At 49.0% G+C, this 25,684-nt stretch overlaps 1 protein-coding gene and 1 non-coding gene across 2 annotated transcripts; one reads left to right on the top strand and one right to left on the bottom strand.

Moving 5' to 3' along the window:
* Window positions 1–3,452: 3,452 nt before the first annotated feature.
* TRNAE-UUC lies at window positions 3,453–3,524 on the top strand. Its single transcript has one exon. It is a non-coding gene; the product is annotated as a tRNA-Glu (tRNA).
* Window positions 3,525–17,519: 13,995 nt separating this feature from the next.
* Window positions 17,520–23,749, bottom strand: HTR5A (5-hydroxytryptamine receptor 5A). Its single transcript, XM_029077441.1, has 2 exons — window positions 22,792–23,749; window positions 17,520–19,031 (listed from the first exon to the last, which is right to left on the bottom strand). The coding sequence occupies exons 1-2, from the start codon at window positions 23,554–23,556 to the stop codon at window positions 18,699–18,701; spliced, it is 1,098 nt and encodes a 365-aa protein (XP_028933274.1). The 5' UTR covers window positions 23,557–23,749; the 3' UTR covers window positions 17,520–18,698.
* Window positions 23,750–25,684: the final 1,935 nt, after the last annotated feature.

Here is a 25,684-nt window from a genome sequence, read left to right as displayed (position 1 = left end):
CACTTAACTCCTCTGTGCCTCAATTCCATCATCTGTAAAATGGGGATTAAGACTGTGATTAATCTTAATCTGTGTGATTTGGGGAACAAATCGAGCCTAAACACTTTCCATTCGCTTCTGCTATAAAGTACGATCAAGGCCATGCCTCTTCAAATAAGCAGCTAGCTTCCATTTTCTTTAGACAAATTGCATCATCTGTAAAATGAGGATTAAGACTCCATGAGGGACACGGACTGCGTCCTTTCTGATTAACTTGCATCTACCCCAGCACTTAGTGCAGTGCCCGCCACATAGTACTTAAAAAATAATATTGAAAAAAAAGCGGAACACTGAAGCCACAACAGAAACAGTGTTGTGAGTGATTCACAAAGTCTCTGTAACTTAGTCTCCTAAATAGCCAAGGCCTTGGCAAAGCAGAGTTGACTGGTACCCTCCTTAATCAATCAGCCAGTGGTATTTATTCAGCACTTACTATATACAGAGCATTGCACTAAGTGCATGAGAAGCAGCATGGCTCAGTGGAAAGAGCCCGGGCTTTGGAGCCAGAGGTCCTGGGTTCAAATCCCAGCTCTGCGACTTGTCAGCTGTGTGACTGTGGGCAAGTCACTTCACTTCCCTGTGCCTCAGTTACCTCATCTGTAAAATGGGGATTAACTGTGAGTCTCATGTGGGACAACCTGATTTCCCTGTATCTACCCCAGTGCTTAGAACAGTGCTCTGCACATAGTAAGCGCTTAACAAATACCAACATTATTATTATTATTATTATTATTATATAGTAGAGTTGGTATTATACTGATTCGTCTTTAGCAGGCTGGCCATGGACAACTGGATACTCCTTGTCAGTGATAACATCAAGCTGTAAAACACCAAACATCTCCTCCTGGAGGTGAGGGTGGAAGGTGGGAATGAGGAAGCCATTGCAATATGTTGGAGTCTAAGGAAAAAAAAGCAGGGGAGCTAAGACACCTCTGATTTGGGATTGGGCAGGATAAGTGGTTCTGATGAATTCACAGTTTTAGAATCCACAGCCTCACTTTGAGATAGAAAGGTAATGCCATTGCATCATTTAGCATCCCACATGGATATTGGAATTTTATACACATGTTTTTGTTCACAAGACCATTATCTACCACATTTTCTTCCTTAATATGTTTCACTCTCAAACTGAAGGTAACCTCAAGTCCCATTCAAATATCCAACGTGATTTTAATTACTGTAATATAAAGAAAATGTACTGTTTGGAATTTAGCCTAAGGCGAAGAGAGTAAATGAAGTCTGCTTTAACTAGACACAAAGAGGAAAGATTAAAGGAAGGATGGGGAGGGAGAGTATGGAGGAGAAGGATCCTGAAACTGTCTGAGTAGAGTTAGTCATTGATCCAGGTCTAGTTCAATAGTAAGAGCCGTCAATACAAGTAGCTTCAAAACCCAGAAAGCCAGTGGTTCTGCCTTGGATCTCAGAAGCAAGGGGGGAGATGTAAGTACCCAAGTAAATTAGAGGCAGAAGTGACTGATCTTTAGGAAATTGGAGCCATGCCAAGCTAGGACTTGTTTACAGTAATACACTGCATGCAGGAGTTCCAGATCTATGATTCATGCAAAAAAGGCAGGATTTGGGTGTAATTAACTGGAAAGGAGGATGGTGGGAGGAGTGAGAGCTGAGCGGTCAGGGTTTTGGGCGGGGGGTTAATTTTTTTGGAGATTTGCTAGCAAGAAAAGAGAGTGGGTTGGAGGCAGGAAGAACCTAAAAGCGTTATGGTATTTAATGATATGCATAACAGGAATGAAACATTTTACCTATAATGTCAGATAATTTACTTGAATCAATAATGTTTCCTGAATGTCAGTTGTGGGGGGGAAATGGACAAAAAATTTACAAATAGGAAGGAGAGATGGAAAGCAGTGGTGTAAAAATGCTATTTTCTGTAAAACAGCATTTTAAACATATTCTACACCAATTTTGTAGGCGGTGATTTTAAGGAGGATATGTCTTGGGGAAAAGGAAAAATGGATAGAGGAAAGCCTCCTGGAGTAGGTGGGATTTTAGAATGCTTTTAAAGGGTCAAAGGGCAAGTTGAAGTGATGGAATGAACACCATACATCCTTCACAGGACATGTGAAGATTTGGCTAAACAGAGAGCAAGCAAGAGATGATACAGAGCAGTAGCAGCGTGGTTCAGTGGAAGGAGCACGGGCTTTGGAGTCAGAGGCCATGGGTTTGAATTCCGGCTCGGCCACTTGTCAGCTGTGTGACTTTGGGCAAGTCACTTAACTTCTCGGTGCCTCAGTTACCTCATCTGTAAAATGGGGATTAAGATTGTGAGCCCCAAGTGGGACAACCTGATTCCCCGTGTCTACCCCAGCACTTAGAACAGTGCTCGGCACATAGTAAGTGCTTAATAAATACCAACTTTATCATTAGTAGTAGTAGCAAGTGAATTATTATGGTATCTGTTAAGTGCTTACTATGTGTCAAGCACTGTTCTAAGTGCTGGGGTAGATACAGAGTAATCAGGCTGTCCCATATGAGGCTCACACTTTTAATACCCATTTTACAGATGAGGTAACAGAGGCTCAGAGAAGTGAAGTGACTTGCCCAAGTCACCCAGTAGACAAGTGGCAGAGCCAGGAGTAGAACCCATGTTCGCTGACTCCCAAGCCTGTGCTCTTTCCACTAAGCCACGCTGCTTCTTTTAGTGAAGACATGCTTAAGCGCTTAGTGCAGCGCTTCACACACAGTAAGTGCTCAATAAATAGGAATGAATGAATGAAAGATAAGGGAGAAGGTGGGCAAGGGAAGGAATCCCAACTCTAGTGACAGCAATATAACCAGGAGAGAACAATCCAAGCTTCAGATCCAGACATCCAAGGACCATGGCGTTGAAACCTCAAAACAGGAAATACTAGTGATGAATTTAGTTACTGATTTAGAGCACTTATTGTGTGCAAAGTACTGTCCTATGCTCTTGGGAAAGTACAATTCAATAGAGCTGGTAGACATGATCCTTCCCCTGAAGGAGTTTACAAGCTAGTCAGGGATTGGAGGCAGGGCAAGTCTCAGCCAACGGGTTAGGATGCAAGTCCCTGGCTTGTGAGGTCAGAAGGTCAAGGTAGGAACAGGACAGCTTTAGAAGAGAGAGGGAGAATTAGGACAACAAACCAAGGACAGTGAATTAGGACATGTTTCGAGATCAAAAACCGTTAATTCCATAAAAACCAACCATACTCGGAAAGAAAGTCATGTATGTGTAGAACCTTTGCACTGTGAAGTAAAGCTTGCACACCCACTTTTATGAAATCCATGAAGAAAAATGCATATTTTAGGGAGTTTGAATTGGAATGGTAGCATTAAGATTTAGGTCAAGGAATAGGATTGAATGTGTATTCCAGATTGGAAATTCCCTGAGGGTCAGGGATCATAATAATAATAATGGTATTTGTTAAGCGTGCTCCCATATTGTCTAGCGGTTAGGATTCCTGGTTTTCACCCAGGCGGCCCGGGTTCGATTCCCGGTATGGGAACGGTTATACGTTTCTCCCCTGATTAGACTGTAAGCCCGTCAAAGGGCAGGGACTGTCTCTATCTGTTACCGATTTGTACATTCCAAGTGCTTAGTACAGTGCTCTGCACATAGTAAGAGCTCAATAAATACTATCAAATGAATAAATGAATGAATGTGCAAAGCACTGTCCTAATGCTGGGGGGATACAAGGTGATCAGGTTGTCCCACATGGGGCTCACAGTCTTAATCCCCATTTTACAGATGAGGTAACTGAGGCACAGAGAAGTTAAGTGACTTGCCCAAAGTCACACAGCTGTCAAGTGGCGGAGCCAGGATTAGAATCCATGACCTCTGACTCCCAAGCCCATGTTCTTTCCACTGAGCCACGCTGAATTATGTATAATTGCCACCTGTCTGTTTTCTCGTAGTGCTTAGTACAGTGTTCTGCACACAGTAAGTGCTTAGTAAATATGATTACTACTCCTGCTGAAATCACTCTAACTCCCAGGCCTGCGTGCTCTATCCACTAACCCACATAATGCTCCTTATCCCTGGCAAAATCCAATCCAGAGTCCTTCTGGATGGGCTGCTGATATACTGTGGCCTCCTCCATCTGATGTGCAAAGATCATGGCCACTGCGTCGTGCCGGACTCTGATTCTGAAGGCTTGCAAAGTGAGGTGCCGCCATGGTTGCCTCAGTTTATATGACAAATGAAAGAGGACGATGACAGAACTAAGAGCAAAAGGTCATCACCCTTATTCACAGCCCTTCAGATGAATCCTCTCTTTGACCTGGGGCTCAGTTGAGAGTGCAGATGGGTCACTGATGGCAAGCCCTAATTTATAGAAGGCAGACTGTCCTTCTAGCTATGGCAGCATACAACTCACTTTCCTAGTATTCTGAATCTCTTATTCTACAACACTAGGAGTAATGAAGATTGTTTTTCAGTTACAGGATGCTTGGTAGGAATGTACCTAATTCTTGGGGCTAGTGGCAGATGAGAATCAATTCTCTGTTAAGGAGCAAGGTACACACTCCTGCTGGGAAGACTCAGATATACCACTTTAATAATGTGGTTACCATAAAAAAGAGTTCTCTCAGTTGCCCTTCCCTATGAGAAGAATTAAGGGAATAAAATGACATGACACAAATGTAGAGGGCCTTTAATGTGAATGACTGGCTTCATAACAGCTTTTCTGACTGTGGGTATTATCAGCCCAGAGTGGCCACATATTACATTTGAAATTTCATTTCCAGACAGAATTCAGTTCTCACTCAGATTGGAGTATTGCCCATTACCAGTGTCCTTGACATTTTAGCACTTAAGTACGTGGTGAAGCACAGTATCAGACATAGTAGTACAGTCCCTGGCACATAGTAAGTGCTTAACAAATACCAAAAAGCGTAACAGTGGACTATTGGGAGATCACTGCAGCAGACAGACCAGTAGAGCGGGCAGAAGTCTCGGGGAGGGTTTGCCCTCATGTTGCAAAGTCTTTGTGAAGCTTGGGGCTTGAGGAGGCAGAAGTGGCCCCTGTGGGCGACAAAGCCTCTGGTGCACTAAGGACCGATTCTTACCCGTGAAGAATGTGGGGATGTGTGTTGATCCAATGTCGATCTTTAGAGTCCCGTTTGTGCTTCCTCACTCCCAGGACTGTCATCTTTGAATTTGAAGGGTAGCTCCCTCTCCGTCTCTGGGTAAGTGAAACACTGCATTTTGAAGTTGGATACATTTTACCCCCCACTTTATGAGGATAAGACAAATACCTCAGATGCCTGGGGTGGAAAAGCAGAGTCAATGGGTAAGACTGTGAGCTCTATGTGGGACAGGGACTGTGTCCAACCTGATTAAACTTATACCTACCCCAGCACTTAGTAAGTGCTTAACAGATACCATTGAAAAACAAAACACTAAACACCAAACAATCCATTAGATCCCCTGGGAAAGGGACCACATTCTGTACTCTTACTTTATTTTCTTTATCACCCCTGCCCCCACAGCATATATTTATTTATATTATTGCCCATCTCACCCTCTAGACTGTAAGGTCATTGTGGAAAGGGAATGTGTTATATTGCTTTTTGTCATCTCCCAAGCATATAGTACAGTGCCTTGCATGTAGTAAGTGCTCAATAAATGCAATGGATTGATTCCCTGCCTACTGGAAGCATACATTCTAGAGGGGGAGACAGACATTAATATAAACAAATAAATTACAGATATGTGTATAAATGCTGTGGGGCTGGGGTTGGGGGCCTACTGGAGTGGTGAATAAAGGGAGCAAGCCGGGCAATGCAGAATAGAGGGGGGAAAGAGGAAATTAGGGCTTAGTCAGGGAAGGCCTCTAAGAGGAGATGTGCCTTCAGTAAGACTTTGAAGGTGGGGAGAGTAATTGTTGGATATGAACAGGGAGGACTTTCCAGGCCAAAGACATGATGTGGGAGAGAGGTCGGCAGAGAGATAGATGAGATCGAGGTACGGTGAGTCGGTTGGCAATAGAGGAGTGAAGTGTATGGGCTGGGTTGTAGTAGAGGAGTAGGGAGGTGAGGTAGGAGGGGGCAAGGTGATTGAATGCTTTAAAGCCAATGGTAAGGAGTTTCTGTTTGATGTGGAGGTGGATGGGCAACCACTGGAGGTTCTTGAGGAGTGGGGAAATATGGACTGAAAATAGCTAAACTAAATTAAAAAACTAACTCCTTTCTCAGTATCTGTGGCTATACCCCTGTCTAACCACAGTTGTAAATGTTATTAGAAAAACTGAGAAGCAGTTTGGTCTAGTGAAGTCAGAGGACCAGGGTCCTAATCCTGGCTCTGCCACTTGTCTGCTGAGTGACCTTGGGCAAGACACTTGATCTCTCTGTGCCACAGTTTCCTCATCTGGAAAATGGGGATTCACTCCTACTCCCTCCTACATAGACTGTGAGCCTCATGTGGGACAGGTGGGTTTTAGACTGAAAGCTCCTTGAGATCAGAGCCCCTATGTATGCTTCTAAGTGGTGAATATTGTGTCCCATGCATGAGTCAAAGGTAGTTTTTGGAAAGTCTCCTTCAGAGCCACAGAAACAAGCCAACTCAGTCTGAGCATCCAAAGGAGAGTTCACAAGGGGTTCTGGACCAGAATAGTTTGGCTGTCAGGGCTTGAGAGCAATGTAGAAATAGTGTTTGCCATTAAGCTTCTCCACCCCAACTTTTCCCTGGAGTTAAATTATGTTGGGAACCACATGACTATAGCAGGTACAAAATCCACATCACTAACAGCAACACTTCTAATTTAGAGGAAACATTTTTGACTATCAGTGAAAGGCACAGGAAATAGATCTGGTGCCAAGGCAGCGGAAGAGCCTGCTGTTTAAAGTGCCCCAGAGGCCCATAGTGGGATGGGGGAGGTGGGGAGAAAAGAGTGGAGTATATTACCGTGGCAGTTAAGATTCAGAACACAGCTTGTAAATTCCCGGCCCTGGTTTTAGTGTGCAATGGTGTGGAAGGGCAATTTCCTGCACATTGATGATGATAATAATGACACCTCAGTGCTTACTACATCCTGAGCATGGTGGAAAGGAGAGGAGCAAACATTCAGCAGAGAGCCCAGATCCTCCAGGAGAGGTGGAGGCTGGACCTGGGTAGCAGTAAGGCAGGTGGAAGAAGTAGCCAAGTGCTGTGGCACAGGATCCTAACAGTGTTTCTGGCATGAGGAATTCTGAGTTAGCCAGACAGAGATGTTGGCATGGCCGGGTCTCTTTGCAACTGCCGCTGCTGTGATCCAGGTAGTGCCAGCCTCCTGTGACCTCCTCCCACCCTTTCTCTGAGTCAGAATTGCCACCATGGATTGCATTTTCAGTCTTGTGGTAGGGAACTGGAATCTGTAACCTTAGAGAGTTTAGAATAACAAATTTCCATTCCAGAAAAGATCTGGTCCAAAGGCACAGATCTTGGGTCCAGGAGAAGCAGCATGGCCTAGTGGATAGAGCCCGGGTCTGGCACGTACTAAGCGCTTAACGAATACAATAATAATAATGATAATAAAAAGAATAGATACAGGAAACCAGAGTTGTAACTGATGCTGCTGGTGTAACTTCTTTGGCTTTCCCGACGGCTGAGTTAGTCAGTGCCAGAACTCCACAAGTAGAGATTTGCTCAAAGACCTCCCCAGATCTTGTTTTCATGCTTGACACACCAAGCTAAGGAACTAGATGCCCTAGCAAGCCCCAGAGTTCAGCATCCTCAAAGCCTGTTTTCATGAATGGCACAGTCAATGCTTCCTCCCACCTCACTCCAGACTTTTCTACCAGTTGGACACAAAATGAGCACCGAATAAGCAGCACCTGGCCCCATAGATGGGTAGCTTCCTCCCCAGTATAAATCAGCTCACCTCTTGGAGTGCCCTGCTGGGTGAGCTAGAGACATGTCAGCCAGGGGAAAGCTAGGCCGGTGGATGGCCAGAGTTGACCAGGTTAAAAAAAAAAATTGTGGTATTTGCTAAGTGCTTATTTTGTGCCGAGCTCTGTTTTAAACCCTGAAGGAGATACAAGATAATCGGGTTGAACACCGTCCCTGTCCCACATGGGGCTCACAGTCTTAATCCCCATTTTACAGATGAGAGAACCGAGACACAGAGAAGTAAAGTGATTTGCTCAAGCAGACATGGCACAGAGCTGGGATTATAATCCACGTCCTTGCCAATACCTTCATATTCCTAGACTAGAGAGTCTGGATACTGCAGTCATTACTTCCTAGAAGCTTTCCAAAGCTGCAAGAGCATCTCTGGGGCCCAGGCAGTGGAATGTACTGGACCCGCTGGTATGGTGCTTGAGGAGAGGATGGTTGGCAGGAGACCAGAGTTGCACACCATGCACTAACACTGAGCATTCACTGGAGTGTGGAGAACTAACAGTGCATCAGTAAAGGGGTCCAAAGCTTAAGGCACCCAAAACCATTTGGCTGCTGCCATTTTAATTGATCTATCAATCAATTGTATTTGTTGCGCGCTTACTATGTGCAGAGCACCATATTAGGCACTTGGGAGAGTACAATACATGTTCCCTGCCCATAACGAGTTTACAGTTAAAATAGAGGGGGAGACAGATGTTAATATAAATAATATCATTTAAAGATGCATAGGGGTTGGGGAGATGGGGGTGCCAGTGCATAGACGACATGGAATTGGGGGCAGGGAATGTGTCTGTTTATTGTTGTATTGTAGTTTCTCAAGTGCTTAGTACAGTGCTTTGCACATAGTAAGCACTACATATGATTGAATGAATAAATACGACCGAATGAACAAGAGTGAGCCGGGAAGAAAGGGCTTAATCGGGAAAGGTCTCTTGGAGAATGGGAGATGTGGTAGAGGATTCTTAACAAGGATGAACAGGTGGCTAGAACAGGTCACCAGTGTTTAGAGTTTCTCTGGAGCTGTTTCAACACTGCATAAAATAGCTTCCCACCCACGGATTGAGGTCAAGCAGTCTGGCCAGCAGAATCACTAACGGACTCTGGAATCTAAGACACCCAACTATTTGGCTGCTTCTCAGAGCCCCGACCAGCGTTTGAGGGATGACAAACTCTCATGCTGTGACAGCCCAGGCCCCCTTCACTGCTGCAGCGGTTATTCCCCCCTACCACCTATTTTGCAGCATCCCCCAGGATGCTGCCCCAATTGCTGAGTCTCCAGCAAACTCTTGGTAATCTCTTCTGCTCGGGGTTTAGGCAGAGTATGCTAAATGAACCAGACACTTGCTTTTTTTTTGGCAGAGTTGGAAAAGTCTCACGGTGCAGGACCCAACATCCAGTAGGTGCTGAGAAGCAGCGTAGCCTAGTGCCAAGAACATGGACCTGGGAATCATAGGACCTAGGTTCTAATCCCCGCTCTGCCACTTGCCTGCTTTGTGACCTTGGGCAAGTCACTTTACTTCTCTGGGCCTCTGTTCCCTCATCTGCAAAATGGGGATTTTTGTAACGGTAATGGTCTTTGTTAAGCACTTACTATGTGTCAGGCACTGTTCAAAGTGCCTGTTTTCCCTCTTACTTAGACTGTGAGCCCCACGTGGGGACTGATTGTCTTGTATCTGCCCTAGTGCTTAATACAGTGCTTGGCACAAAGTAAGCACCCAACAATACAAATACCACAATTATTATTACCACTGGATCCCCTCCAAGTTCTGGGGCTAAGAGATGATATGAAGAGAGGGAGAAAAAAAAAATGGAAGGTCTTTAATCAAATTGCACTCTGTTCTCCAAGGATAATTGCTAGTCTCAGGTTGCAGAATTGAGGACTTGAGGACTCAAGATTCAAATCCAATTCCAGGGATTGAATGGCTCTCCTGAAGGGCCTTTTCACTTGGTTGTCAAGCAAACAGATTGCTCTTCTCAAACAAATATAAACAGTTAGAGAGCTGGAGCAGTCTCACTGTCTCTGTGCAGGGAGCTACGGTATCCCAAGAGAAAAATGTTTTGGGAAAGTGTCCCAGATTCACATGGGGGTGGTGGTGGGGGGCTTGCTGTCAGTGCGATTAGGAGAGGGAGAGACAGGTTTGACAGACTATTTACACACTTCAAGTTCACCCATTAGCAGGCTAGACACAGCAGATCTGTCACTAAGCAAGGACCTCGAAGGGATGGAATGAGTGAATTGGTTGACTGCCCTCTTTGCCCCCCAGAGGAACCTGGCAGCTTTGAGTTGCAGAGTGGCCTAACTCGCTCACACTCGTGCTTTATTTAGCCTCTGCCACTGCCCCAACCCTTTCTCTGGCAGTCCCGGGTGGATTGGGCCAGAGAGAGAGGAGCCGACCCCATCCCCAGCATGGCTACCGGCTGCTCCAATTAAAGAATTCTTCGATCTGAGCCTCTCTCGGCCACGGTGTTTCCGGTTTGCGGCTCTTCTGCTTCTGTGGCTTGGTCACCCCAGCTTGAGTCGATCATCGGGTTTAGGGAAGACAGCACATTTGAAAGAGAGCTCTGCCCTTTATGCAAAGTGAGGGCATAGGGAATGGTCCGTTGCAGCTACTCTGGTGGTTATGAGTTGGTTCTGGACAACCGGAAGGTAGGCGGCCCTGATGTTGTGGGGAGAGGGGCACTAAAGTGAACAGAAGATATCAAGGCCCACTTGCGAGGCACCTCCTAGGAGACCCCCACTTTGTCTTTGAGACCCCAACTTTCCTGGAGTGCCTTGATTCCCTACGAGAAACTCAACTTCGGGAAATGGATGAACATGTGTACCTTGAAGTGTTAGAGCAGACAGTACCTCAGATTTCGATACTGAACCCCAGAGATAAAGAGCTACGAAGGGTCTGTGTGTACTACGTCTTCTTGGAGTCCCCTTCTGGGAAGCTCCTACCCTGGGTCTTCACAAGGAGACAGCAACAAGGTACTTGTTGAGCACTTACTGTGTGCAGAGCACTGAACTTAGTTCTTGGGAGAGTAAAATACAGTGGAGTTGGTAGATCCGATATCTAACCACAAGGAGCTAGAACTCTAGATGGGGAAAAAGACATTAAAATAAATTATAGGTAGAGTAAATGGCAGCATCTAAGGATCTGTAAATAAGTCCTGCGGGCTGGGGGTAGGGTGAATATAGGTGCTTAAAGGATGCAGATCAAAGCACATTGGCAACACAGAAGGGAGGGTGAATAGGGGAAATGAGATTTTTGTCAGGAAAGTCCTCTTGGAAGAGATGCAATTTTAGTTAGGGCTTTGAAGGTGGGTACAACAGAAACATTGATTATTTTCAAAACATAAAAATTGGCTTTAATGAGAAGCTAGAGTCAAATGGCATGCAAGATTCCTTTATTCAAATATTATTTTTTCAACTCACCTCAGACCAATGAGGCATTCTCTCCTTTTCACTCTAGTTTAATTCTCTAGGATTAAACTTCCTTGGTAATAAAAATAATAATAATAATAAAAATCATGGTATTTGTTAAGCCCTTGATAGGCACTGAGTTAGATATCTCAAGTGAGTAGCTTTTAGCCCCGGAACTATTGGGGGCAGGTGACTAGTGGCACAAAACACTAGTAGTAATAGAAATGGTATTAAAAGTGTGGTGTAGTGGATAGAGCATGGGCCTGGGAGTCAGAAGGTCTTGGGTTCTAATCCTATCTGCCATTTGTCTGTTGTGTGATCTTAGGCAAGTCACTTCACTTCTCTGGGTTTCAGTTACCTCATCTGTAAATGGAGATTGAGACTGTGAGCCCCATGTGGGACAGGGACTGTGTCTAACCCAATTTTCTTGTATCCACCCCAGCGCTTAGTACAATGCCTGGCACATAGTAAGTGCTTAACAAATACCGCAGTTATTATTACTATTAACAGTAATAATAATAAAGTGCAGAGTACTGTACTATTAAACTCAGGATAAAATAAATGTGAAAATTAAACAATCACTGGCTCGCAAGCGGCTTACAAATCTAAGAAGAGGGATGGACAACAGACACACTAGGAAGGGTGAAATAAGAATGAATTAGTAAGGAACTTCAATTATCAGATGAAGAATGAATGTTTCAGCAGCAACTGCTTAGCATTTCTTCAGTGGCCAGATCTCTTTTCGAGTTTTTAAAAACTACTTTTCTTTGTGATTCCAGAAATGTCCTGTCTTCTCTTTTGTTTTAGAACATCAGAACCAGTGTTAATCTCTATAGCATCAGACACAGTGGTTACACGAGCTACATTATTGCTTCTGACAGTGCATCCTGAACTTTAGCCAGCTGATGGAGTCAATTTGATACTCTTTATTCTGCATTCAATGAATTTCCAATGGAAAACAGTAGTATTAATGGTACTAGTGTCCACTGAGTGTAATGCACTGTACTAAACGCTTGGGAAAGTATGACAGTTGCCCAAGACATATTTCTTGCTAACCCAGAGCTTACACTTTAATGCGATGGCCTACTATGCCATGGGGAAACATTTTTCCATTTTGGTGAGGTGAGTGACTTTGGCCGACACTAAACCTGGGAATAAGTGCTTGATCTGAGTTAACTAACTGCAGAGGTATGCTTGGCAGGGACTTCCAAACTGAATCAGATGAAGAACTTGGTTGTACACTTCAAAAGGAGGCTCAGAAACAGCAGCAGGTGAGCTTGAAATGGATCCAGAAGAAACCATTTGTCAAGTGGGTGTTTGGCCAAGAAAAATAAAGAAACAATTTACACATGGCGCGCAAAGCCAATTAATAAATCATCCCCCGGAAAGGTTCAAGTTGGCTCTGTTTAATGATGGCAGTGCTTGATCCAACAAAATATGGTAGATGAAATTTTGTCTTTCTCTGATACTATGCTATAGGAAACACCAGTTACCTAATCTACACTTCGTGGAAGGTACCTGCAGGTTGGGCTGGGCAAATTGCAGGTCTGTAGGTCTCTGGAGGCAGGGGGAGGGGGAATAAAAGAGAAGCATTATCTACTGTTCCAATCTTTCCACTCTTTACAGTCCTTCCTGTAGCTCTGGCTAGCACTGGATGCATGGCTTCCTTTGTTTCCACTTAAATTACAGGTTGCTCCCCTTCTTCTTGCTCTCTCCCCCATTTTCCCCCTCCCTTCTCCCCCATCCTTCTGCTGTTTCTTGTGTGCCTTATTTTTGTATTTTTTGTAGCATCTCTCACAGCAACAGGGAAAGAAGAGAACTGGAAATAAGGGAAATAGAAGGGTAAGGTACAGGTGGTGAGGGGACTGACGGGGTGGACTGCGGAGATGGGGAAAGAGGAACGCTTCACTTCGCTTTGTGCCTTTTTGTTGTGACAGCTCCTCCTCCTCAGGCTGTTGAACCACCACCAGCTTCACTGGTGCTTGAGTGGGAGGGAGATGAGAGAAGAAGGCCCGCCAGAGCAGTAGGAGAGGGTGGAGGAGGAGGAGGAGGGTAGAGGACTAAGTATGTTTTAATTCTCCGCCTTGGGTCCGTGGGCACTCCTTCCCTCCCCCTTCCCACTTGGAGGCCTCCAGGGGTAGAGGATGGAGGTTCCACCCCACTTGATGATTCCCTCAGCTGCCACTCCCGAGCAGCTCACGTATTTCCACAAAGACTGGAACAACCGGTCGACCTCAGTTTCTTTTCTACTGAACCTCAAGGCTGCCATTGAGTACTGCTTTCCCCCTTACCTGTTTTCAGAAGCTCTGTCATTCATATCACTCGATGTTAAGAGGGTAAGCGCCTTGTGGGCACGTGTTTTGTCGCTTTATTGTGCTTAGGACCATATGATTATGGCACTTGTTCAGCACTTAAGTTAATGGGTTCACAGTCTAGGTAGGAGGGAGAACAGATATTAAGTCCCCATTTTACAGATGAGGAAAGTGAGGCACAGAGAAGTTAAGTGACTTGCCCACAGTCGCACAGCAGGCAGAGCCAGATTAGAACCTAGGTCCTCTGACTCCCAGGCCCATGCTCTTTCCACTAGGCCTCACTGTTCCTCACTCAGAATTTGTGTTTAATAACTACAATTACACCTTAAAGGGGTACTCTGAGGCTGAGGGCTTTAGGCATTTCCTGGAGCAAAAGGGGAATCTAAGGGATTACTATCAGGCAAGTGGGTATATCCCTAAATGAATTCTGCCCTGTCTCCATGTCCAGTATCAATAACTGAAGAGTAAAGACTGCATCCTCTACTTGGATTGGTAAGTATATATAAAAGTAGGAGAGAGAGGGAGTTAGGGTTTTTGGGGTTTTTTTGGGGGGGTATTTGTTAAGCATTCACTATGTGCCAAGCACTGTACTAAGCCCTGGGATAGAAATGTATAATCAGGGTCAACCCAGACTATGTCTCACTTAGGGCTCACAGTCTTAATCCCCATTTTACAGCAACTGTAACTGAGGTCCACCGAAGTTTAGTGGTTTGCCCAAGGTCACACAGCGGACAAGGGGTGGAGTCAGAATTAGAACCCAGGCTCTCTGATTCCCAGGCTCAGGCTCCTTCTACTAGGCCACACTTAAGGGAAAGCCTGAGAGGCATTTAAAAGGCATGGAAATATAATGCTGATTTGGGAAGCAATTTGGTAACGCAGTTTTAGTTAAACCCAAATAAAGAAAAACTCTTAGTGACTAGGATAAGGCTCTCAGGGATCTAGTCTATTAGTCTTAAAAGGCCTCGGGGGAGAAGATTAGAATTGCTCTGATAACCCTGCGATTAGGGAACTGTCTCAGTTGGATGCAGTGTTTGCTGATTTCTAAACTGTATCTATAGACCTGGATCCTTTAGGGTAAGGTCACCCTTCCTGGGGGTTCTTTCCAGCTGGGAGGAGAAAGTTTTGACTTAAACTGTGAAAGTGTCTCCTTAGCTTCCCCTGTCACCAGTAAACCGGGCTCTCTCCTCAGCATCAGCCTTGCTGGCATTCCAAGTGGGAACCAGGAGAAACTCTACTTTTCCCACCCCCAATCATTCCCATTCCCTTTTGGACCATAATCCCACAGTTGATCATTCTTAGAGACCCTATCTGGGGGGGGAACCCAGTGAGTCCAGTCAGAGTCCCACAGGGTGGATGACATATTCATTCATACATTTAATCGCATTTATTGAGTGCTTACCGTGTGCAGAGCACTGTACTAAGCACTTGGGAAAGTACAATACAACAATAAACAGTGACAATCTTGTAACTGAATGTGTCTGTGCCCCGATTCTGCCAATTCCACAGCCCGGGCAAGTCAGGATAAGGATAAATAACTTGAATCTCCTCTGCTTTCAAGTGAAGAAGGGCCAGGAGTGGGCCCTCCTCCCACACCCCCACACTTCCATTCCCTTTGACATCGAGGCAACAGGACCAGAGCAGGCCGCTCGGCAACCCCAGATTGGAGGGCAGGGAAGAGGCCAAGGTGCATAATTCTTGGTTGCTGGGGTAGTTCTGCTCCTTAAACTGCCCACCGTTCCAACTCGATGGAGCCCAGGAAGAATGGGCCAGGGACCACTATTGCTCTGGGGGTGTGGAGTGTGGGAGTGGGATTTAAGGAGCAGAACACCAGCACCAGTCCTGCCCCTCAGACCGCTGTCAGGAGAGGGGCCAGCCCAGCCAGCTCCCTTCCTTATATATCCTCTTGACTGTAAGCTCTTTGTGGGCAAGGAATGTATCTGCTTATTGTTTTATTACACTCTCCCAAGGGTCTAGTACAGTGCTTTACACAGTAAGCTTTCAATAAATAACACACCATGTTCTCAGATTGGAAGGGCCTTCAGTGGCCAGGGCTATGGTGGTCACCAAGGGGTGAGAGAGGAAGGATGGTGGTGCCATCTACAGTGATGGGGAAGTCAGGGGGAGGACAGGGTTTGGTGGGAAGATAAGGAGTTCTGTTTTGGACATGTTAAGCTTGAGGTGATGGAAGGACATCCAAGTAGAGATGTCTTGAAGGCAAGAGGAAACGTGAGACTGGAGAGAGGGAGAGAGATCAGAGCTGAAGATGGAGATTTCCAGGGGTCATCTAGAACCCTGAACTCCAGGGACTGGTTCCCCCCCTTCCTCTTTGAGCTAGAGAAGTGAGCAGCTCGGCCAGTAACATCTGGCCCAGCAGCCCGATTCTGCTCAGTGGAGCAGATGGGCCAACCTTGGTGGTGGGCAAGGCAGCCATCTTCTCCTGTTCGTGTCTGGCCTCACTGCCCCTTCCCAGTCCTCCCCCAGATGATCCAGGTGCACGGTCCTATTAGAACCAAAGAGCTGGGTTGGTGCCCTCTGGCCACGGACAAAGCAGCAGCTGATCACCAATAAAACCTTTCCTTTAGCAATGTATTTAGTCATTGATCTGTCAGAGCCATTCTAGAAAGGGGTGAAAAATATGGACAATTGCTTTGTTCAGGGTTGGTTTCAGCCATCTGTCCCCGCTGCCCCCACAGAGCGGAGAGAGGCCCCTTTCCAGAATGAGGCGGTGGATGCTGCGGCCGTAGACTAAAAGGCCACCCAGTCTTGGGTTTTAAGCAAACGGTTAGTGGCACAATTAGTGTCAAGGGGAACAGGGGGGTCTGCTCTCCCTCGGCAAGTCAGGCACAGCAAATCTTAACTGGGTGTTGCACCCACTTTTGACCCTCGGTGGGTCGGGTGTGGGTCCAAAATATCAAAGGGCCTCGAGCCTCGGCATGGTACGCTCAGGGCTGAAGTTTAATCTCCTCTCCATCTCGAATGGAGGTGCAACAGGAAGAGTTCCCAGATGTTGCCACAAAACTCACCCATAATGGTGACTAGACCCCCACCCTCCCCTGGCACTGAGAGGAAGTACCCTCTCCTATGCTCCCACCCCTGGCCTGGGGCCACTGCTCATTCCTCTCGTTTTCGCACGGTCCCATGCTAGAGAAGCAGCATAGCCTAGTGGGTAGAGCACACACCTGGGAGTCAGAAGGACCTGGGTTCTAATCCCAGCTCTGCCACCTCTCTGCTATGTGACCCTGGCCAAGTCACTTCACTTCTCTGTGTCTCAGTTACCTCATCTGTAGAATGGGAATTAAGATTGTGAACCCCCTTGTGGAATATGGATTATGTCCAACCGATTATCTCCTCCAGCACTTAGAACACTGCTTGGCACATAGTAAGCGCTTAACAAATACCCTTAAAAAAAAAAAGGTCTCCCTCCTCTTGGCCATCCTATCCCCGACTGAGGAGGCTAGGGCTTGGCCTTTCTGGCCCAGACCCCTTACCTGGCATTAATTCAGATTCTAGGCATCAGAAAGGTAAACAAAGATAACCAAAGCAAGCCGATCACATCTTGAACCAACCACAGGATGGTGGATCATTTTGTAAGGTCCTCGGCCCTGGCTTCGGCAAACAGAAGGGACTCAATAGTAACCGGGGCTGATGTTCCAAAGAAGAATGAAGAAGGGCCCCCTCACCTTCAAGGAGCTTATAGTCTAAGAGGGGAGACAGATAAAACCTAGGAGAGAGGGAGGTTAAACATTAAGGGATTTTGGGGTGGGGGGGCTGCGTTCTGGTCATCTACCTGAGTTAGGATGGACTAAATTCCTCCTGGTTGTTGATCCCACTAAGTTTCAGATCCAATAAAACTGGGGACAAACTGGGTTAGATACCTCTGGGATGCTCACTGAGAGCTACTGGCTGTCTGGGTGTGGATTTATTGGACTCTCTGGGTGGCTGGGAGCACTTAACATCATGTGTTTTATTCTAAATGAAGCTGCACACCCCAGCCTCAACAAGTAACTTTCCAGATCGGGGTAAAGCTGAACAATTCTCTCGGGATAAGTGTCCCATGAGCCTTTGGCAGCTGGGTAAGGTCATGTCCTTTTTGCTTTGGGACTCGCTGACCTTCTGGTGATATACCAACTGTCCCACCTTGCTCCAGCTTTCAGGAATAACCATCCTTTCATGGCACTTATTAAACACGACACCCAACCAAACCAAAGATTGTGGATCTAGAATGAGCCCCTGGGATCCTTAAACTTACAGCAGCAACAATAGAAAAATCAACACATTTCTTGAGGTCTCTTCTGGCAAACTGCTTCACCCACAAAAGCAGAATGGTGAATTCCTACAACATGAGGGTGACATTTTGTTTGTCTCTACAAACCAAGCCAATTCTCAAAAGAAGAAGCAGAGTAAATAGTCACGATTTGCAATTTCCCAAGGGCCTGGGGAGCTTCTCACTCACTCTGCTTGGAAATGCAGCTCTGCCCCTGAGTGAGTGTGGGCTAGTAGGATTCAGGCAGGCATCTCCATGCTTCAGTGCTGTGGAGTCTTAAGAGACATCAATAGCTTTACCCTCAAGGCTTTTCCTTCAAGGTAGAAATCTGCAGATGGAGCCAGAAAGGGGAAAAAAAGAGAAGAGCTAGTTTGGGGGCAGAGGAGAACCTCTGATTAGCAGGGTCGACTCTGGCCCACATCTCCAAATCTCTCCCGAGAGACCCCTGCAGTGTCTCCGGGAGAAACTGGGAGTCAACTAGCCTCAGGTGGGTCAGGAGAAATAGGGGACGCTGGACGGGAGGAGGCTGTGGCTACCATGTCGAAGACAGGGGAGAGGTCACGGAGTCTCAAATGACCTCTAGGGTCTGCCTGGATGAGTTTCTAGATTTCCATTGTCATCAGTAAACTCCAGGTACGGTCAGAACTTCTGATAAGATAGGGATAGGCTCATGGGAACCTGGAATTTCCCCGGTCCTCTGGGAAAGTTGAAGTCTGTGACTATTGGACGAGGGAGAAGGAGGGGATAATTTGACATTTTGGGAGGAGGGGGGAATGAGCATGAGGGGGGAATCTCTCCCCCCACACACCCACAAGGTGCTCAGTGTTGCCTAGAGAAGAGGTTCTTGAAGGCGCTGTTGTAGTTCTTGTTGAAAGCCGTGTAGATGAGGGGGTTGAAAAAGGAATTGGAGTAGCCCAGCCACAAAAAGATGCTCTTCCATATGGGGGGGATGTCACAGGCACAGAGGGGGCTGATGAGCTCAGTGAGGAAGAAAGGGATCCAGCAGAGCACGAAGACCCCGATGAGGATGCCCACCATGAGGGCTGCCTTCTTCTCTTTCTGCTCCCTCCAGGTGTCCCCGTCAGTCTGGAAGGTGACTGTGGCGTGACGGACCGTGAACACCATCTGGGGCTGCTGCGTGGCCTCCTTCACCTGCCGAGGAATAAGCGGAAATTTCAGATGGGTCCCTTGCCTCCTGCCAGCTACATGTACAGGTGGGTCTAGGCTAATAGTTACCCCGGCTCCAGGCCTTGGAGGTGGTATGAGGGATGAGACCCATTCCCCCGTGCTGCACCCGCAGATCGATTTGTTGCTGAACAGGCCTGTCCTCCTGGACTTGCTCTATAATAGTAGTAATGGCATATTAATGAGGACCTACTGAAAGCAAGGAACTGTATTAAATGTTTTGAAAATACCAGAGAAGTTACACACTCCCTGCCCACAAAGAGCTTACATTCAAGTCTCAGTGACCTGGGTCTACTGGGCTTGGTTGAGTGGAAGCTGGGCAAAGTGGACCAGCTGGGTGTGGAGATCTCTGCCCCTTCCCAACGCGTAGAAAGTTGGGCTAGCCTAGCAGAGGGGCCCGACCTGGAGCTGGGAGGAGACAGAGTAAGTAGCTCCCTGTGACTCTGGCCATTTCTGATTTTAAGCCCCAAATACATGCCATTTCAGATGATCTAAAATACGGGGAGGTGGACTGATCCAGGGACAAATGCCAGGCTACAAGTAAAACAAAGGGCTCACAATGTGCAAAGGATGGTATCGACTGATAGGACAAAATGCAGGGCATCAGTGATTGAGCCTGTCAGCTCTCTCATGATACGGGTAGTTGTGTTCTTGAAGAACATCCTATAATAATAATAATGGTATCTGTTAAGCGCTTACTACGTGGAAAGCACTGTTCTAAGTGCTGGGTTGATACAAGGTAATCAGCTTGTCCCACATGGGGCTCACAGTCTTAATCACCATTTTACAGATGAGGTAACTGAGGCACAGAGAAGTTAAGTGACTTGCCCAAAGTCACAGAGCTGATAAGTGGCGGAGCCGGGATTAGAACCCATGATCTCTGACTCCCAAGCCTGTGCTCTTTCCACTAAACCACACTGCATCTCCTTATGGAAGCCACAATATAGTACTCACTCTACGATCAGTGCTCTGGGCAAGCCCTTCCCTTGTCCCTGTACACCCACCACCCTCCCCGTCACTTGGGGATTGTATTTTACCCTGTGGCTTGTGTGAGAAGTGTTCTCCAATTCAGTGTGCATTAGGAGAGGAGTGTCTGTAACTGAAAATGAACTGGGCATTCTTAAGATACAGACACTGTGCCTGGAGCTAACACCCTTACAGAGATAAGAGTTCAGCTGTAAAACAACAGACTTCCCTTTCAGCCATATTTCAGAAGACAGAATGGGTTATGAGGCCCAATTTCACTAGCCTACCCTATAAATTACTTCATTAAAAAGTACTTCATGAAGAATTTCTACATTAAGGTGTGCAGAGAGCAAGGCATGGGGAAGAGGAGGAGGTGGAAGCTTTTACATTGTCCAGATTTGTGAAAAGTACATCAATCAATGATATTTAAGCACCTACTGTATGCAGAGCACTGTAATAGGTGCTTGGGAAAGCACATTAGTTAGAAGACACGATCACAGCTCTCAACACTGTGACTTCTTCAGAGTCCCCAGAGTGTTGATTATGCAGCCTCCTCTACCTGGAAAGATCCCAGAGAGAGGAGGGGGTGGGGGAAGGCTGAGCCGGGGTGAGGGGAACAAGGGTGACGGGGACGGGGACAACAATCGGTAAGCGTTAGCGTAGCAGCAGAAGCCTGGTGACTTAAAGGTCCAGGCATGCTGACACTGTATCAGTGTGCTGAGCCTTAGTGAGCTTTCATCCTCCAGGACCCCTTAGGTACTTGTTTCGTTAGAGCTGAGAAGCAGAAACAGATCTAAACTCTGGTGGCCAATTGCTCACCGACTTCAGGGACTTGCCCTGCCTTCTGGCTCCCAACCTGCCTCAGACCCATAGCCTGGGTTGGTCACAGAATTTGTGGGGGCACAGGGGACGGCAGAATCCCTTCCACAGATCCGTCTCTGCGGGGCTCCACGTCATCGAAACTGCCCAGCCAGCTTCAGGGAGGTCATGTGACTTGCTGGCTGTCAAGAGAGAGGTGCCCCAGCATGGCCCTTCCTCTATTCCTCTTGCTTCTCTTCCCCACCGCTCAAAGCCTTGGGCCAGAATAGCCCCTCCCTGAGAGACGGTGCTTCTAACCCACCTTTTTCCACCCATTGTGACTGCAGTACCAGGGCCTTCTCCCTCTGGAGGAGTTCGGGAAGTGGGTGTGCATACAAGGCAGCTGGAGGTCAAGCGGGAAATAGTAGTTGGGGAGGAGAGTGAGAGTGGGGGGACCAGGTATGGCCACCCAGAGCCCCCACCCATCTGTGACCGTCCAACAAATTCAGAGCTCAAGACGAAGCTGCCTATGCTGAGATCTCTGTGCTAAAACCTGCTGTTACGATTAGAGATGTCCAGAGTTCTACATTATTCCTGACCCTTGCTCAGTAGAGCACATCCATGGCCGGTTCAGCAGGCCAGCTGGCTTGCAATGCTCTCCTTCCCCTTGTAGATAGGGGCCTATTTTCCCTCCAGCTGGAGAAATCACTGAAGCCTTCAATTAGGCTGGTAGCCAAGCTACCATCAGAATCAATTTTACCCTAAAACTTCGCTTTTAACCTCTGAGACAAAGTTCCGCGGGGACCCGGCGGTCACCTTGAATTCTTAAAAAAGGGGCTCTTAGCGGCAATCACTGGATCCAAGACATCTGGTGTCCTCTGGATATACCCTGGGAAGAGAAAGAATGGGTGCTTCCCAGTGAAATCTCAACTGCTGGCATTGCCCTGAAATCAGTATTTACTGAGTGCTTACTGTGCGCGGAACCCCGTACTGAGGACTGGGCAGAGTTCGTTACAACCAAATTAATGGACACATTCCCTGCCCATAGTTTACAGTCTAGCAAGAAGCAGCGTGGTGTTGTGCAAAGAGCACGGATTTGGGGGTCAGAGGACATGGGTTCTAACCCCTGCTCCACCAGTCGTCTGCTGTGTGAACTTGGGGAAGCCGCTTCACTTCTCGGTGCCTCAATTACCTCATCTGTAAAATGGGGGTGAAGACTGAGAGCCCCAAATGGGACAACTTGATGACCTCGACTCTATCCCGGTGCTCAGAACAGTGCTTGGCACATAGTAAGCACTTAAATACTGTCATCATCATCATCATCATCATCATTAAAGGGGATCAGACAAGTTTGAGGAGGGAAGGAGAGGAGGAAAGATCCCAAAGAAGGAAGCTTTTGGGATGGACGGGGAGATATTTGGTTTCATGCAGCACTGCGCCAGAAGATGTTCTTTCGTGGAGGGGGGAGAAGAGAAGATCACCAACCTCCTCATCCTCGAGGGATGGGGGGGGAGAGAAGAAGAGAAGGCCACCCACCTCCTCCTCCTTGAGTGATGGGGGGGAAGAAGAGAAGACCACCTTCTCCTCGGGGGTTGGGGGGGAGGAAAGAAGAAGAGAAGACCACCAATCTCCTCACCCTCGTGGGTGGGGGGGGGACCACCCACCTCCTCTTGGGGCTGGGGGAGAAGACCACTCACCTCCTCCTTCTGGGGTGGGGAGAGGGGGAAGAAAAGACACAACCCACCTCCTCATCCTCGTGTGTGTACGGGGGGAGAAGACCTCCCCTCTCTTCATCCTCGTGGGGGGGAGAAGACCACCCACCTCCTCCTCCTCCTCCTAGGGGTGGGGGGAGGGAAAGAAGAGAAGACCCGACCCACCTCCTCATCCTCGTAGGGGCCGAGAAGACCACCCGCCTCCTCCCCCGGGGGGGATGGGAGAGAAGAGAAGGGAGGACACGACCCACCTCCTCGTCCTCGGGCATGGGGGTGATGCTGTTGGTCTTTCTGGAGCCGATGCGGAACTTGGCGGCCTTGTAGATCTTCCAGTAGACGAAGAGGACGACGGCGAGGGGGAGGTAGAAGGCTCCGAAGGTGGAGAAGACGGTGTAGGAGGGCTCCCGGCTGACCTGGCAGGCCTCGGCGCCCTCCGAGTAGGTCTCGCCCCAGCCGAAGAGCAGCGGGGCCAGGGAGATGACGGCCGACAGCGCCCAGGTGAGGGCGATCATGACGTTGGAGACGCGCCTGCGGGCGCGGAGCGTGTAGTCCAGGTGGCGGCTGATGGACCAGTAGCGGTCCAGGGCGATGGCCGTCACGCTCCAGATGCTGGCCGTGCAGCACAGCACGTCGCAGGCCACCCACAGCTGGCACAGCCGCCGGCCCAGCCGCCAGCGCCGCCCGGACAGCTCGTGCACCAGGCTCAGGGGCATCACCAGGGCCGCCACCAGCACGTCCGAGCTGGCCATGGAGGCCACCAGGTTGTGGGGCACCCGGTGGAAGGCGCGCACCCGCAGGATGGTGGCCAGCACCAGCACGTTCCCCAGGAAGGTGGCCAGCGCCAGCAGGGCCAGCAGGGCCAGGGCCAGCATCCCGAAGACGGACGGGGCCGGGGTCGTCGTCCCCCCGCCGCCGCCGCCGCCGCCGCCCGGACGCCGCTCCTCGGGACCCCGGCTCCGGTTGGGGCCCGGAGGGGAGCCCGGGGAGCAGCAGCTCACGTTCAGGGGCCACTCCATGCCGGGGACGGGACGGGGTGGACGGAACGGGGTGGACGACGGCGGCGGCTCCTCGACCCCCGGCTCCGCCTCCCGCTCGGGGAAGGAGCGAAAGTTGCGCCCAACTGGTCCCTTTAAGAGCCCGGGCGGGCGAAGGTAGGGGGAGGGCGGCCAGCGCGCATGGATCTAGCTATATGTGTGTGTGTGTGTGTGTGTCTGTGTCCCCTTCAGGGGGGAGCCGCCGCCCCCCGGGACCGGCTCCCCATCCCCCCGCCACCCCCGGCTTCGCCCGCCTGAAAAGCAGCCGCCGCCTCTTCTCCTCCTCCCTCCTCCTCCTCCTCCTGCCGCCGCCGCCGCCTCCATGGTCCTCCCCGCGCCCCCCCCACCCCCGCCCCGCCTCCATCCAACGGGCCGCTTCCCCCGCCCCCCCAAACATCAGCTGATGGCCGCCCCCCACCCCTCCAACACATACACCCCCGTTGGACTTTGAGCCCGTCATTGGGCAGGGATTGGCTCTAGCCGTCGCCGAGGTGTCCATTCCAGGCGCTTAGAACAGTGCTCTGCACATAGTAAGCGCTCAACAAATATGAATGAATGAATATACCCCCACCCACCGGGCCGCCACCCCCGCTCCGACCCGGGACCCGCCCCCCAAGTGGGCCGGCTAAGTTTCCCGAGGCTGGCCGACCGCCCCGGGGCCCCGGCCCCCCTGCCCTCCCGGCCCCTCTGCCCTCCACCGTCTGTCCGAGGAGGAGCCCGGGCAGGGGGGCTGCCGAGCCCCAGGTGCACCCCTTCTCCCGCAGCCCGCCCCGGCGGTCCCCTTTGGCTTCCTTGCACGGATGAAGGATCGACGGCGGAACGCAGCTGAGCCAGCTCGGACCCTCCCAGAGGAAGGTCAGTCCTAGCCCAGACCCACGGGTTTCGGGCCCACCCTGCTGCCTGCCACTGCCCTGCCTCCATCTCAACGCGCCTCGGTGGCCCCAGCCGGGCTCCAACCCACTTCCCACCTCAAACACCTCTCAGAAAATAATAATAATAATGTTGGTATTTGTTAAGCGCTTACTATGTGCAGAGCACCGTTCTAAGCGCCGAGGGAGATGGAGGGTCATCAGGTTGTCCCACGTGAGGCTCACGGTTAATCCCTATTTTACAGATGAGGGAACTGAGACCTAGAGAAGTTAAGTAATAATAATAATGTTGGTATTTGTTAAGTGCTTACTATGTGCAGAGCACTGTTCTAAGCGCCGGGAGAGATACAGGGTAATCAGGTTGTCCTGTCTGAGGCTCACAGCCTTCATCCCCATTTTACAGATGAGGAAACTGAGACCCAGAGAAGTTAGGTGATTTGCCCAAGGTCACACAGCTGACAAGCGGCAGGGCTGGGATTAGAACCCATGACCTCTGACTCCCAAGCCCGGGCTCTTGCCACTGAGCCACGCTGCTTTTCCAAGGCCGGGACTGGTCAATGACCAGTCCGGGCTGGGCTCCTTTCAGCCTGGGAGGCAGAAGGACCTGGGTTCTAATCCCCGCTCTGCCCCTTGTCTGCTGCGTGACCTTGAGCAAATCACTTCACTGCTAGGGGCCTCAGTTATCTATAAAATGGGGCTTAAGAGTGTGAATAACGTTGGTATTGGTTAAGCGCTTACGATGTGCCGAGCACTGTTCTAAGCGCTGGGGTAGACACAGGGGAATCAGGTTGTCCCACGTGGGGCTCACAGTCTTCATCCCCATTTGACAGATGAGGTAACTGAGGCACCGAGAAGTTAAGTGACTTGCCCACAGTCACACAGCTGACAAGTGGCAAAGCCGGGGTTCGAACCCATGACCTCTGACTCCCAAGCCCGGGCTCTTTCCATTGAGCTACGCTGCTTCTCTATAATAATGTTGGTGTTTGTTAAGCTCTTACTATGTGCAGAGCACTGTTCTAAGCAGTGGGGTAGATACAGGGTAATCAGGTTGTCCCACGTGAGGCTCACAGTCTTAATCCCCATTTTACAGATGAGGTCACTGAGGCCCAGAGAAGTCAAGTGACTTGCCCAAGGTCACACAGCAGACAAGAGGCGGGGCTGGGATTAGAACCCAGGTCCTTCTGACTCCCAGCCCCGGGCTCTAGCTACTACACCATGCTGCTTCTCTTCTGCATGCCGAG

Source organism: Ornithorhynchus anatinus, chromosome 13 (assembly GCF_004115215.2).
Source record: "Ornithorhynchus anatinus isolate Pmale09 chromosome 13, mOrnAna1.pri.v4, whole genome shotgun sequence".
Taxonomy (NCBI): Eukaryota; Metazoa; Chordata; class Mammalia; order Monotremata; family Ornithorhynchidae; genus Ornithorhynchus; species Ornithorhynchus anatinus.
Note: the sequence above shows the minus strand (reverse complement) of the source record. Positions and strands in the feature narration are given on the sequence as shown.